The sequence below is a fragment of the Elgaria multicarinata genome, chromosome 13, assembly GCF_023053635.1.
Source record: "Elgaria multicarinata webbii isolate HBS135686 ecotype San Diego chromosome 13, rElgMul1.1.pri, whole genome shotgun sequence".
Classification (NCBI taxonomy): Eukaryota; Metazoa; Chordata; class Lepidosauria; order Squamata; family Anguidae; genus Elgaria; species Elgaria multicarinata.
Genome location: NC_086183.1, coordinates 17335015 through 17350352, shown reverse-complemented (window position 1 = coordinate 17350352; position 15338 = coordinate 17335015). Strand labels below are relative to the sequence as shown.

General features: G+C 38.5%; 1 protein-coding gene across 1 annotated transcript in view; it reads left to right on the top strand.

Moving 5' to 3' along the window:
* Positions 1 to 4638: 4638 nt before the first annotated feature.
* The window catches only part of LOC134407791 (lethal(3)malignant brain tumor-like protein 4), a 42354-nt gene continuing 31654 nt past the window's right edge, over positions 4639 to 15338 (top strand). Inside the window, exons 1-7 of the mRNA XM_063139735.1 lie at positions 4639 to 4755; positions 7319 to 7475; positions 8642 to 8747; positions 11909 to 12056; positions 12416 to 12470; positions 13653 to 13741; positions 14661 to 14765. Of these exons, the coding sequence (XP_062995805.1) occupies positions 4639 to 4755; positions 7319 to 7475; positions 8642 to 8747; positions 11909 to 12056; positions 12416 to 12470; positions 13653 to 13741; positions 14661 to 14765 (777 nt within the window). The remainder of the gene's footprint in view (positions 4756 to 7318; positions 7476 to 8641; positions 8748 to 11908; positions 12057 to 12415; positions 12471 to 13652; positions 13742 to 14660; positions 14766 to 15338) is intronic.

The following is a 15338-nucleotide window of genomic DNA, read 5'->3' as shown; positions in this document are numbered from 1 at the left end:
GTGCAGGCTTCATTTCAATATATTGTCCTTGACAAAAAAAAATCCATGGTAACTTCATATCTAAAAGATAAAGAGGACCTGAGCTTGTCTACTATTGCATAAAAATGACACATTAGCATAGTTAGGGACATAGCCTATCAATATGGAAAAAGCACATTATCCATATGATATTCTGCTGCAGTATCCTCATATATGCAATACTGGATGTTAACCCACATCATCGTACCACAGCGGTTCTCAACCTGTGGGTCGGGACCCCTTTGGGGGTCGAATGACCCTTTCACAGGGGTCGCCTAAGACCATCGGAAAACACATATTTCCGATGGTCTTAGGAAACTGTTTTGACTGAACTATGTCATGTATCATCTTTTGTATTATTAAAGCTATTGTTATGTATTATTTTCATTAGCAAACCATCCCATGACAATGGATCGTGTAGAGAAGAACGAAAATAATTTTATGGTTGGGGGTCACCACAACATGAGGGACTGTATTAAAGGGTCACGGCATTAGGAAGGTTGAGAACCACTGTCGTACTATAAGGGACACTTTTCAGGGGTTCTAAGTGTTATACATGATTAGTTGAGGCATTTTCAAGAAAAGCAGATCAATCCAGGCTTGCATTGCATGGTTCTCTTCAGCACCTCATTTGTCAACATAGGCAATTAAACAGATATAAATGCCATTAAATTTCTCATTATCAGTGTACATTCTACTCAAAGGGTGAACTGGCAACATTGCATAGTGCTGATTCCAGGAAGGCTTGCCCCTGAGCTGGCACAAAGTTCCATGTTTGATCCTTCATGTTTGACCCTGCTTCTGATAACACTGGAATAATGTAAAAGTCAGGGGAAAGGTAATTATTAACACTCCTGTAATTAGTAATGGATCCAGACTTAGTCATTTGTACAGTAGAACCATTGAAATCAATGAGACAAGTTAATCATGGCCAATTTAAGTCCCATTGACTTCAGTGAGTCTACTCAAAGTATGACTAAATTTGGATCAAACTTCATGTTTCTCTTGTTGTAACAGAAAAACAGTTGTCTGAAGGATTATGCATTAATGGGCTATCCTATTTTGATCTTACCAGCTCATTAAGAAAATTCTATTGGGCATTGGGTGGACTAGTGGTCTGACTAAGTGTGGCTGTTCTTATGTACCTTTGGATTTTGTTGTATAATGAGCACTTGATAATACTCAGTTTAGATTTTTTCCCTGCTCTTTGTTGTATATAAAGATGCACTTCACCCAAGAAGGGCAATTTGTATGCTGAAACAGACTTCTGTAAAAGAAATGCCTTCCAAATCAAAGGTGTACATATGAAGTTTCTGTACCATATTAAATCTGCAGGTTGTATTCTTATTTCATGTTTATTCAGTTTTTTGCATTGGTAAAGACTGAGGGTACCTCAGGCAGCAGATTGAAATAGCATATAATAAAAATAGTAAAAATAAGTATGACGATAACTATAAGCAATAGATCTCTATTATAAATGATGGGACTAGTGCAACACAGGGGGGGTGTTGTCTTGTACAAGGTCAGAGAGGGAGAGAGAGAAGATCTGGAGTTTTGCAAGTTTGGATATTTCTTTTAGTGAGTGGACTGGGCTGAGGCAACTAACCAAGGAATAAAGTAAAACTGCAGATCAGAGAGGATAAATGAGTTCACTTTCCAAAAGACAATCCAAAGGTCAGGCAAATGTGGATAGAGAAATGTGTAGCAGGACTGCAAGGCCAAGAAACTAGGGAAAGAAGTACAAAGTGAAGTATGGAGTCTGTTGAAGAGGCAAGGAACAAGAAAGAACAGAGAATAATTACAATGGGGAGGGGTGGGACAAGGCAAAGAAACAATAAAGTAATGGGCTCAAGGAAGCCTATGTAGTTGTTTAAAGCAACCCAGCTCCCAGAAAAGTGTAGCTTGAATCCACCCATGGCTTGTGACCATAACTCCTACAGCAGATATTTCACTCAAGTGGAAGCTGTAGAAAATAAATATTTGAATTGTATTTTCAGGCCATTGCTTTTTATTTTTGGTTTTATTTCTCATTTTGTATTGTTGGTTACATTGGATACTTTCTACAAAAAAGACAGTGTAGGGATTGAAGGAAGAGTGTCATTGATCTAAGCAACAAGAAAGGTACATTATTTTGGCAGCAGAATTCTGGATAAGCATGAGAGGACCAGGATTCTAGTACACAAAGTGAGAGATGACCAATGTGAGAACCAAAGTTTCCCCCCAAGGGTCAGAGAGGAAAGGCGTTGTTGTTGTTGTTGTTGTTGTTATGATGTTGCAAAGAGAGGATCAACATGATTGGGTGTGCTGAACTGAATAAATCTTTATTTGTAGAATTGAAAAGAAAAAAGAGCACATGACTGTAATGCCACGTAATCTACCACAGATCAGTGAGAGAACATGTGTTTTGCATGCATAAAGTCCAAAGTATTTTGCATGCATAAGGATTTTTTTTTAAAAAAAAATTGAGTGGCATGAAGTTCCGTCTGTGTACAGTAAAAAAAGAAAAGAAAGAAAGAAGAGAATCATACAAGTGAAATGGCAGTCTTATTTCCCCTAGGCAACCCGTTTCCACTGGCCAGAGATTGAATGGAATTCGTTGTTAATATTTTTCCTGCCTAGATTAGTCTAGCATAGTTTGCAATAATTTGTTTTGTTTTGTTAGGAGTTCCTTTGCAAAGTTGGTGATTTTTTTATCACTTTTATTCATTGTTAAATCTAAGATGTATTATCTAATTTAGGGAGCAATCCTACTCATGTTTAGAAAGAGAGAGAAAAGTCCTTCAACTCCTAGCATTACCTAGCCAGCATGGCTGGCTGGAGAATGCTGGGAATTGTAGGTATTTTTTCTAGATAAACATGCATAGAATGCTCCCTTAGTTATGCTCCTGCAAATAGGAATATAATTATCATTACAGTAAGCCAACAAAACTTCCCATGACATTATAGTTTCAGAGGGCTTTATTCTTTGGTGCGAATAGAACAGCTATTAGCACCATTAACAGAGTGGAAGGTGAGGTGAAGTGGAAGGTGAGGTGGACTCCCTATTGGCTCTGCCCTCATCGTAATTTGGTGTGGTGGCCCCCTTTCTTTGGAATTCCTTGCCCCTGGATGTCAGGCAGGCTCCAACACTGTGCTGCTTCCGGCACCTCCTGAAAACAGCTCTTTCCCAGGAAGCATTCCTTAACTGATCAGCCATGGTTATTATTTGTATTTTGTTTTAAAATGAACAATTTTAATATGCTTTTTTGATCTTTTTATGTTTTTGCTATTTTATTTTTTGTGTTTACCGCTCCAGAATCTGTTTTAGACATGGAGCGGTGTATAAATATTCTAAATAAATTATCAATAAATAAATAGGGTCATGAAGTTTAAAATTCACATTTGTGTAAACCTGCTTAAGTGCTTGTTTTGTTCATACAAGAATTTGAAATATAGATCAGCATCTCCAAAATTCCAATAGCCAATAGGCATTTTTCTTATTTTAATGTTGGAAGCATAGTTCACTCGTACACCTGAAAAGAATAAAAGAGCATGATGTTCCCTCAAAGGATGATGGGCCCTATGTTTCTCTGCAAGTCACTGTTGAGTGTCCCTCCCAATTTAAAGGAGATATGTCCAGAGTGGGGACTCACTGAGAGACCTCCACAGTCAGCCTCCTCTGAGGTTGGGTAATTCTGTTGCATCTTTGCTTAATTTATTGATCAAGGCACAGTTTGGGAATTATTGATATAGATATAAGGATCTGCCTTATGCTGGGTTAGAGCAATGATCCATCTAGTTCAGCACTGTTCACCCTGACTGGCAGCAATTCTCCAGACTCATGAATGTACACCTTGTGGCAGGGACTCACTATTTTGTTCTTGTTTTGTACAGTGCCATCTGCATTGATGGTGCTATATAAATCATCGTCATCAACATTATCATGAGCAGTCTTTTCCAGGCCTATCCGCTAAAATCCTTTAAACTAGAGATCGGGAGCAACCATAGCTCATGAGAGTACATGACTTTTAGAACCTCCCAGGTTCAATCCCTGGCATCTTCAGTAAGATAGATTAGGTAGCAAATGATGCAAAAGATCTCTGCCTGAGACCTGGACAGCTGCTGCTAGTCAGAGTAGACAATACTGGAGTAGGTGGACAAATGGTCTGACATGGAATAAGGAAGTTTCCTATGAGATGCTAGGGGAGTTCTCTGTGCAAAGCCTATCATTATGCTTCAGTTCCTCCCTAAAATGTTATATGAATAGACCCCTTCTCCCACAGTAGGGTGAAAACTGGTGACCTCTGCTCCGAGGACCAGGCTCCCAAACATAAAGACAACTAGCAAAAGTTTCTTTAACACCTGTAGCTTCACTGTGAATATTATTTATTTATTTATTTATTTATACATTTATATCCCACCCTATATTGCAATGAGGCACAAGAATATGTGCCTCATTGGAGGCTGACATGTTTTCCTCTATGAAAGCATCCCACCTCCCGAAAGCATAATTACCACTCTTAAATCATTCATGAAATGTAAGCGACTGGCCTGTTGATTCTGTGCCTTTTGTTTTGTTTTGTTTTCAAGCCTAGTTTTCTTTCTTAAAAATTTTAAAAAAATCAAAGACTAAGCTGAAAGATGGAACAGAATCTCTCGGAGAAAAAGCCAGCCATCGCCCAGACTGCAGACTTCGATGTAATGGGTGCCTTAGACTGGAAAGACGGCATTGCCACCTTGCCGGGTAGCAACATACAAGTAAGGAAAAAACATAAAGAACAGGGTAAACAAAGGCTCTAACTTAGTAGCAGTTACCAAATGTTCTTTTGTCAGAGTAGAGAAAAGAACTTGTGTGAAATGTATTGCCCTCTGACATTAATTACAGTTGTAGTGACAAAAGCAAACTGCGATGCTGTCACCAAAACATTTTGCTGAGATTTCTGGATGCCTACTGATTTAACTATTTGTTCCAATGAATCTGGAGACAAGATGTTAGCTAAGTAGTACTTTTTATGCTTCAAGAACTAGTTTTACATATTTTCAGTCACGCAAGTATGCTTTATTCGGGAGAGAAACTCCACAAAAAGTAATTTGTGAGACGTAGGAAAGCTTTAATCTGTAGTCTTGAGCCCTTACTTTAATCTGTAGTCTTGAGCATTAGACTGCAGATTAATAATTGCAGCAAAAGGTATTGTGTTACCCTGTTATTTGGACCTGCTGGCACCCAAGCCCCTACCAACATGTTTCCTGTACGTTTGCATGTTTTTGAGAAAACCTGGAACCCAGTACTGAGTGCTGGTGGCCAACAGGAACAGAAGAGGAATATATGATGACAATGAGAAAGATAACCGAATAATCTGTGGCTGATTGTATATGTCAGAGAGGCTGGTCTGAAAACTGATGTTGCCTGTGGGCCGCCTATTGAGGAACAGGGCCTTAACTTTTCCTGTTGGTTGTTTTATTATGGTTTTAATTTTTGTGAACCGCCCAGAGAGCTTTGGCTATTGGGCGGTATAAAAATATAAATAAATAAATAAATTGATGAGAGAAGAGTTCATCTCTGCATCTAATCTGACATCTTTCTCGACAAAGATGCTTTGTTGGAATGTCCCTTTTATATCCATCCTTTTTCATTAGAGATGTGTCTACATCCCACCTGCTAATTGTGATCTCCATGATGTTATTTATTTTTTAAAAAATGCATTAACTACTTTATTTTTTAGCAAAATTTCTTAAGTGCTATATGTTATTGAAGAAAAGAATATGATTTATGGGTCTCAGAACTTTGCTCTTATGAAATAATACAGTGTGCGTTTCCCTTTCCCTCTTTTGTGTTCAGGAGTAGGATTTACAAGCTATGGGATTTGATTTTAAGATGGTTTAAATTCTTAACACCTCTCTTTCTTAAGAAATAAATGGCAGGTAATAACAAGTGAGCTACCAAAACCACAGAGAATAATGTCTGGTCAATAGTGTAATAATGTCTGGTCAATAGTGTAATAAAATAATATTTCTTCGTCATTATAAAATCCTGCCCAGTATGTAATATCATCTTGCCTTTAAAGACTGAGGTTCACATTGTAACCTACCTATTTGTGTTTCTAAGGAACAGCATTCCATAGTTGCTCTTCCTTTAGAAAAGCAAAACATAGTTGTACTAGTATATAATTACTGATGGACAGTTTGGTTGGATTGCATTTTTTTCCACTGAAGTAAAAACAATGCTGTGTTGGCCTGGAATTTATAAAATGGATGGATCCATTTTATTATAAAACAAATTAAATTATACTATTTAGTATTTAAAAGCACTTGAGAATATGTAAGTTCAAAACAAATCTTACTTTGCTTTTTAAGAGCCTTGCATTCTTACAGTTTTCCAATACTTATTCGCAAGTTTTAAAGTATTGTTCTGCCTTCCAGAATTGGTGAATCTCTCAGTACTTGGAGATGCAAAAATCTGATAGTGAATGTATATATTGTGAGATGTATCCATTTTTGAGTCCCACTGATCTCATTTTTATAATTAGTCACAGGCTTAGATCTCTCACTTTGAAATTAGTAGGACTTCATATTTAACATTGACTAGATTGTGTCATGTCTGTTGAAGGAGATGGAAGAAGTGGTTTGTTGAATTGTGGCAGATACAGGTTAAGTGTTCTAAGGGGACTGGGCAGAAACATAAAATGGATGATACAGCTGAAGGGTCTGCTAACATGTTGTACCTTGCTTTTCTCACAATCAAAAGGATGTACAGGTCATTTTTAATCTGTATGGAGACATTTTCCTTCTGGTTATTACTGCATGTGCTCTTTAGGAGGATAGTGGTAGTCCTTTAAGAATGTAACAGAAAACAGTTGCCAGCTTGGTCTACTGAGGCACCCTCCGAGGTACCAGATATTGGCAATCATGGTTTTTCTCTTTTTGAATTTTGATTTCGAGCACTTGGCACGATGAGGAAGTGCTTGCATTCTCTCAAATAGCATCATCGTTTTGAAAATCTCACTGTGTGTGTAATAACTCCCTATCACATTTCTGTAAGTTTCATAGATCATGTTTTACCAATAATGACTTTCTGTATGAACATTCAAGTAAATTAATATGCTTTTCATCTGTGACCATGCTGCAGTGGCAATGCCCTCGCAATTGCTGTCTGCACAGTTTTGAGTGCAGTGTTCTTTGTTAGTAGCACTTTTTGACTTTAATCTGCCTTGTTTTATTTTATTGTTGTATTGTCCTGGACCCTGTCATTCTTCCTTCCAAAAAGCCTGTTATCAATGCTTTGGGTTGTATGTTTACTGTCTTTACTTTTCCCCCCTTACAGTTTCGTTTAAGTGAATTTGGAACACTGGAACTCATTACAGAAGTTGAAGTAAAAGCTACAAAAGCTCTTTCTGCCTGCTCTGTAAATACTAATCCAGCCATCCTTAACTTATCTACCTCTTCTGTTTCCAATCCCATAACTACCTGTGATCGTGAAGGTGAGCCCTGGAATGATGGATAGAATACAAATGGTGCAAAAGCATGAGACTGACTTTTTTAAAAAATGACCCAGTGATGTGTTGTCAGGTGTGATCTGTGTAGTACCTTGCAGTCTAAAAAAAATGTTTGGACCATTTCTTTATTTTTGAGTCAATAAAACAAATACTTAACTGTCTATTTTAGATGGTAGTTGCTCATTTAGCATTGTTAGCAGTCGTCGTTTATATTAGAAACTAATACACTGGGAAGGCCACTTTGAGCTTTGGAACATTGTAGTTTGTGTACAGTTTTCTTGATTATGTCAATCTCTTGTCCAGTATCTTGCACCAGAAGAAATCTCATGGACAGAATAAATCACTTCTGTTACAGGCTTGCTGGGTTAGGATATTTCATATTATTATGTGATGTGTTAACATCCACAGCCCTGTTCAGATGTTCAAGAGAATGTGTGAGCATTGAAATTAGATTTTAAAAAACCTTCCCTAACTAAAACAAGCAAGAACAGGATGCATATAAACCACCCATGTGCCCAAAAGACATCTTAATTCATATGGATATTTTTGGCAGTTAATGGCATTTGTAGCAATGAATTTTGCTCTCAGTTTCTGTGCAGTTACAGCAAATCTTGTACAAGTGTAAAGTGTTTTCCTGAGACAGAAGATACATTCTTTAACTAAGTCATCAGAATAGTTTAAATCGCTCTTTCCTTTCTTGAATGCGTCCTTAGGGGATATGTTTAATGAGATGCCTAAAACATCCTTTTATGACACAATACATTTATCATTCTTTAAGGTGCTATAAGATTCCTTTGCTGGAACTAACTAGCACAGCTTCCCCATTTGAAATTTGTCAATATAGGTGAAGTCATTTCATAGGATAGGTACCTAACAAAATTTCAAACAGTATTCGTGTTGTCTCAGAAGTTCCTTCACAACGGAAATATCACAGAAGTTCTAGAAGTTTGTGGCTTGGACCTGGGCTTGAATGACGTGCCACTCTCTTAAAACTATGGGTTCATGGTGATTATTTTCCTTGCAGGATGTCATGAAATTCTGTTAATGGGTAACTATAAAAAGATTTGAGGGAGCTTCTCATATAAAAGGTGTCTAAAGTCCCAAGTACTTTTTATTTAGAATTAATCACTGCCAATCATTCCTTTTTGCAGAGTCCAAAGACAGCATTCCCAGATCTGAGTTCCAAACCAGCAAAAATATCAGACACCCTGGGCAAATGGACTCCTTTGAGAATTCCCATCAGGAGTGTAAAGACAGGTAACATCTTTGCTCTTCTTTATTTCATTATACTTCAAATACCATATTAGCATCTTACAAATAGGCTCCCAGGGCACAAGTCGAATATAGATACATCTATATTTATCTTCCTATATTAAAAAGGCAAGTACCAGTACAGGTGGTGCAGCCCATGCTCTGCTCCGAAGTCCACATTTTTTTTAAAAAAATAAGATTCAGGGTTCAGAACCTTGTTCTCTGACCTCTCTGAAAAGTTATTTCTGAGACATTATTACTGATGTGGTTTTCAGAACTGCTGTCCATGTTTTGAAAAGGATGTTGGAGATCTGGAAGGAGGATAAGAAATGGAGCAAAGCAAATTATTCAGTAGCATGTCTTTTGCAGAGGGACTTCAGTAACAAAATGCACAAAAGATTGCTTGCTAATGGTGCATTGATGGTGATGATTTCATCTAAAATCACTACGTGCTCTATAAAAGTTAGAAATACTACTGGTAGTGCTCTCAGACATATAATTATAAGGTAAATATGAAGTGTTAGGGAGGAGAATGAAGGAAAATCAATCCAGGCAAGCCAGGGTAAGTGAAAAAAACAAACCAATGGAAGGGTGTCTTTCTCCTTCCATCCATGCAGAGTGGCTGGCTGCTGCTAGGTGTCAGCTGGCAATTGGGACAGACAGGCATAATGGAAAGGGCCTCACTTCCTGTCTCACTCTCTGTACTAAGCTGTAGAATGGCTGGCTGTTGATGAAATCACTAAATAATGGCCGGGTTCGGATAATCAACAGGGAAATTTAATAGGGATAAATGCCAAGTTCTACACCTAGGAAAAAGAAACTAAATACACAATTACAAGATGGGGGAATACTTGGCTCAGCAATACTACAAGCGAGAAAAATCTTGGAATTGTTGTAGATCACAAGCTGAATATGAGCCAACAATGTGATGTGGCTGCAAAAAAATCAAATGCTATTTTGAGATGCAGTAATAGATGTATAGCTTCCAAATCACGTGAGGTACTGGTTCCCCTCTACTCATCTTGAATATTGTATCCAGTTCTGGGCACCACACTTCAAGAAGGATGCAGACAAGCTGGAGGCGGTTCAGAGAAGGGCAGTGAGGACGATCAGTGGTCTGGAAACAAAGCCTTATGAGGAGAGACTGAAAGAACTGGACATGTTTAGCCTGGAGAAGAGAAGATTGAGGGGAGATGTGATAGCACTCTTCAAGTACTTAAAAGGTTGTCACACAAAGAAGAGTGCCAGGACCTCTTCTCAATCATCCCAGACTGCAGGACATGGAATAATGGGCTCAAATTACAGAAAGTCAGATTCTGGCTGGTCATCAGGAAAAACTTCCTGACTGTTAGAGCAGCACGACAATGGAACCAGTGACCTAGGGAGGTTGTGGGCTCTCCCACACTAGAGGCATTCAAGAAGCAGCTGGACAGCCATCTGTCAAGGATGCTTTCAGGTGGATTCCTGCATTGAGCAGGGGGTTGGATTCGTTGACCTTATAGGCCCCCTTCCAACTCTCCTATTCTATGATAATGAAAGCAATGCAACATGTTGCTTCCCCTGTCTCCACTAGTCACGTGACCATAATTACCTTGACTACCCGTGCCATGTCATGGGTTATGAACCCAGCGTGTGGTACAGGTGTAGTGACTTGTTACCCACCCCATAACCCTTACTGTAAGCCATGCATTGTAGGATGAGTGAAAAGTTACTACGCCCGTGCCGGGTGCTGGGTTGGACGACAACCCACTGGTGATTCCAGTCGTGTGACCAGCGGGGGTGGGGGAAACAATGCTGTGAACATGGCCGTTATTTATTTAAGCCATAAGATTCCACCAAAATTTTAAAGGCCTGTTCATCATTCAAAACAAATTTCTTTCAGTAAGACTAAGTTAAGACTTTCCAGGAGGACAAGAAAAACACACAAAATCATTGGTGCGCTAAACATCTATTTAGTTGCATATTGCCATAACTGTATGTAAATAATTCTCCAGATTGTCTTAATATCGGTCTATCCAAATATTTGGGGGTTTTAAATAGATGGTTTATTAATCTCAAAGAAAATAATAATTAAATAATCAAATAATTAATTTCATTAACGTCTAACTCCGCATGTATTGTCAACACAATGTTTCTTACTACACCTTTCATTCTTGAGTTTGCATATTTATGCTGAATACTGAAACATTGAAGTACCCCATAAAACTGATAGGGAAGATAGTAAACCTAAGGAACTCAGAAATATTCTAATGAGGATTGCATATTCCTATTCCCCTCTCAAGACCCTTCCCCTTATAACTTGCCTCAGCAGAAAAAATGAATACTTTTTCCGTTTCCTTATAAAAACACAAAAGAAAAGCAGCTATCAAACAGAATGTGATGGGGGGCGGTGTAGATTGTTTGGTAAGTTGTATACCTGAATTATAAGAAGGGCACATTGCACAAAAAAATGTAATAGCGTCTTTCTAAGGGGAAGAGAAAAAGCAGCCCTGACTAGTGGCCTATATTGAATGAAAATGCAAGTGTTCATTCAACTTTGTAATGCCTGTATCCAGATCTCTCACTGATATGAAGTTTTCTGTCCCAAATACAATGGAAGCTTTAGGCAAAACATTAGTAGTTGACCTGTGCTTCAAGGATTTTGGTGACCTTAAAATATATTAATTGCTAATTAGGGAGCTAATGAATACTAGCTGTTCAAAGCTGCAATACATTTACTAGAAGTATGCTCCATTAGACACAGTGGCTGGATTCACACAATACAACAACCCATACGCAAGGCTGAATGTGGATTGTTGTTGAAATGTGAGTTGTTGTGTTGTGTGAACCCAGCCACGCTATCTTTTTATGAGTTGTAAACCACCCAGAGAGCTTCAGCTGTGGGGCAGTACAGAAATGAAATTAATAATTGAAATTAATAACAACAACCAAAGGTTGTTAACCATGTATAACCCACAGTTCACAACCCGACAACAAACCATGGGTTCTCTTACAAGCCAAGATAATAAAAACAACAGCCCACATTTCAACAGCAAGCCACAACCTGTCACCTTTTAAAGCCATCAACTCAGACACTTTTGGCCATTGATAATTGACTGGATGGTCAATTACTTTATAATTGCACATGTGGATACTTTGCATTTATTTTAAATTATGTCTGTTGGTAGAGTTTCTAAGGGCACCCCAGCTGACTATGGAAAACGAACAAGTAGCAGTCAGGTTTATGAAACTGATAGACCGTCCAAGCGTCTTCGAAGGAAGAGGAAGTTGCTTTTGGATTCTGAAGATGAGGAAGAAAATGCAGATGATGATGAGGTAACAAAATATACTTTATTTATTTGAAATCGTAGCCAGGAGGCAAACAGTGATCAGAACTAACTGTGCACATTTTACCAGCTTTTTTTAATTGGACACCAATTTTGAAATTTTGCATTCAGAAAATGCTACCACACTGGAGACTTTAAAGAGGCAGTTTTGAGGGTACATACGAAATGACAGGTAATGCAACTTAAGTTGTTTATTTATTTTGTTGCATTTATATACTGCCTTTTTGCCAAGATAATTTAAATTTAAAATACTCCTAAGTACATTTGCAAAAGTATGAGAATGTCATTCATATCTATGGAAATGTCAGCATATTTTCATTTAATTTTTAAAATATATCTTATGCCTAGGAAAAGAACAAACTGAATTTGAAAAATCGCAAGAGTGCTAAACCAGTTAAGCAAGGTAAGCAGAGGACCTGATCTTTCACTACTTAATGCTGAACAGCTGCTGTGAAGTGGATGATTATGCAACCCAGAACGTTGGGATAGCAAAACCCATAATATATGCAGATTAGTAGAATAAATGGCTGCGAATAACATTCTACCAACTTTATACCTGTTTTTTGTAGCCTGTGAAAAGGATTATTAGACTGCCCCAAAGGTCTCAGAGCACTTCACCTGGCACCTATAGGCTACAGTCCCTCTTATGAACAGCAAGCTAAGTCTGCAATCCTATACTTACTTACCTAGGAGTAAGACCCATTGAAGTCAATGGGACTTACTTTTGAGTAGACATTGGTAGGTTTGCACTGCAAATGTGATAAATGCTGACAAAATAGAAATGGGAAGATGCGTTTACAGTCTGGGGATAAAACTTGGAAGAAATGATGGGTTCTTGGGGATAATCTTGAGTTAAATATTATCCTCAAATATTGTTCATTCTTTGCATTGATTCATTGCATTCTTGTACCAAAAACCAGAAACCTGAGCCATTTATTCTCCATGTTGGCTCACCATCTAATTTATTTTGGATTTGCTTTTTAGCTACCAATATTTGCCCATCTTGCCCAAGGACTAGTGAGGATGCATTGTGTTGCACTGGGCAGTCAGGGTCTGTTGAATCAGTGCACCATTTGCAATTATCTAGAAGCATGAAAACCATATTTAAATGGGATAATAAGTTTGATTAAGATATATACAACATTGAGAGTTGTTTGAAGCATGTTGGGTACCTTTTGTCTTATTTATGAGCAGAGATTAATTCTGAGTAATTGTTTTTCTTTTCTGTTTTGTCTAGAGTGATTATTTAGGTTCGATGTCTTTTTTATTGTTGTTCGTGTGTATTGTGTGAATTAATGTATTTGTATTTTTGTGCTTAGAAGGAAAAAACAGGATATACACAACTCAAATATTTCCTGCATTTTGTGATTTATTTAAAATCTGACTTTGTTTATTGGTTTAGTTCCCTAACACATACTCTGGCAAGGGGAAGATTAGAATTGTATAACTGTTCTTGAAAGCTGCTATTCAGCTCATAGGAAAGGAAGGGTATGCCTTTTAATACCCAATCAAAAATGGCAAGTAGAACATCATATATGTGTGACTCTCTGCTCAATATTCTGTCCTCCTGTCTTTGATTTCTCAGTTATTCCTGCAAAGAAGTATGTATGGAACTGGATCTCATACTTAGAAGAAGAACGAATGCCAGCAGCCCCACTGAAACTCTTCAAAGAGGTTGGATGTTTTCTTTATTTTTAAGAATGTGACTTAAATGCAACATCTCTGTGCCATCCTTCCTGACACCAGAATCTTGGGAGTGCAGGGTGAGAGACTGCCAAATGTTGTTATGGCAAGTGCTGTGTTGTGAGTACCATAGAAGCCTAGAGATGCTATTCCTGTAAGACCTTTGCTACAGGGAAGAACTAGACAGAATTGACTTCCTTTATGTTGTGCTTCTGCAGCAGAGCAACCCAAGACTGGGTTAACCATAATGCTAAGGAAGCTAAACAATAATGGGCCCAGCAAACCTATCCCTTGTCCTGGGGTGGGCATGGGGGGGGGCAATCACAAAAATGTTAGGAGTGCTCCCTTACTTGTATTTGGGAAGGTTCACACAATCTCCACTGCCCACCGTTGCTTATTTAAGCCTGCTGGCTTCTATCGTGAGCAGGTGGGCGGGTGCTGCTTCTCATGATGTGCAAACCCAGGACAGGTTTGGTTGTTGTGTGCTTGAGAAACCACCCACAACCACCCAAGGCAACAACCCACCTTCACCGGGTTCATACATCATGATAAGCTGCAGCCATGGTGGGCTGAAGTGATCGTGTAAATTAGGCCTTCGTGTGTGTTTGTGTGTACATCAATGTGCACTCGGTGTGTGCCACGCAGTCTGGTTTCTTGCTCTCTCTCTCTCTCTCTCTAGGACTTTTCTCTCTTTCTCTCTCTCGGCCCATTCATAAGATAATTTCTGCTTGTTTTGTTGTATAAACCCGAGTCGGATGGCTTGTTTGAAGGGGGTGTGGAATCCTCAAATAACCCTACAGCAGCCATATAACCCTACAACAAGCCATAATTCCTGGGTCCATAGACGTTGCAACAAGGGATTATTTGTTGAAGTGTATAACAATGTTTTCCCTCCATTTTTCCACTGCAGTCTCAGTCCTTTCCTCAAAACAAAAATGGATTTAAAGTTGGAATGAAGCTAGAGGGCCTAGATCCAGAACATCCATCTTTATTTTGTGTCCTTTCTGTTGCTGAGGTATTTGCCTGTCTTTGTAATGGAACCAACAGTATTACACATGAAGTGGAATAGAGGTAAAAAATAAGCAGGCAGGTAGAGGGAGATATAAGGCCTGTTCTAGATCAGTGAGTCAAAGTAATGTCTAAAGATAGTACTTTATTTCCACTTAATTAATGTATCTTCAATCAAGCGAATGCTTGTTAAAAATGTTTTCAATTTAGAGAATGCTTGTTAAAAAGAACTATATTACCACATCCCATAGTAACCTCTTTAAGTCACTGTGAGTTGCAGCATGTGCTGGCAGTAATTTTGAATATTCAACCCTAGTGGAGTGTTGTCATGGTTTGTCATGTCATCCAAACCCCAGGTAGCTGGGGTTATTTGAGGGCACCATCTTGAAAAGTCAAGTTGAGGCCAGAGCTTGTAATGTAATCTCAACCCAGTGGGATTGGATTGTGCAAGAGTTAAACAAACCCTCGTATATCCCTAAAACAGGCCACGAGTTCTGTGAGGAGTGTTTAACCCTTGCACAACACAACCCCACCAGGTTAGGATAACACAACAAGATGCAGCGACGGCTTGAGTGTTCAA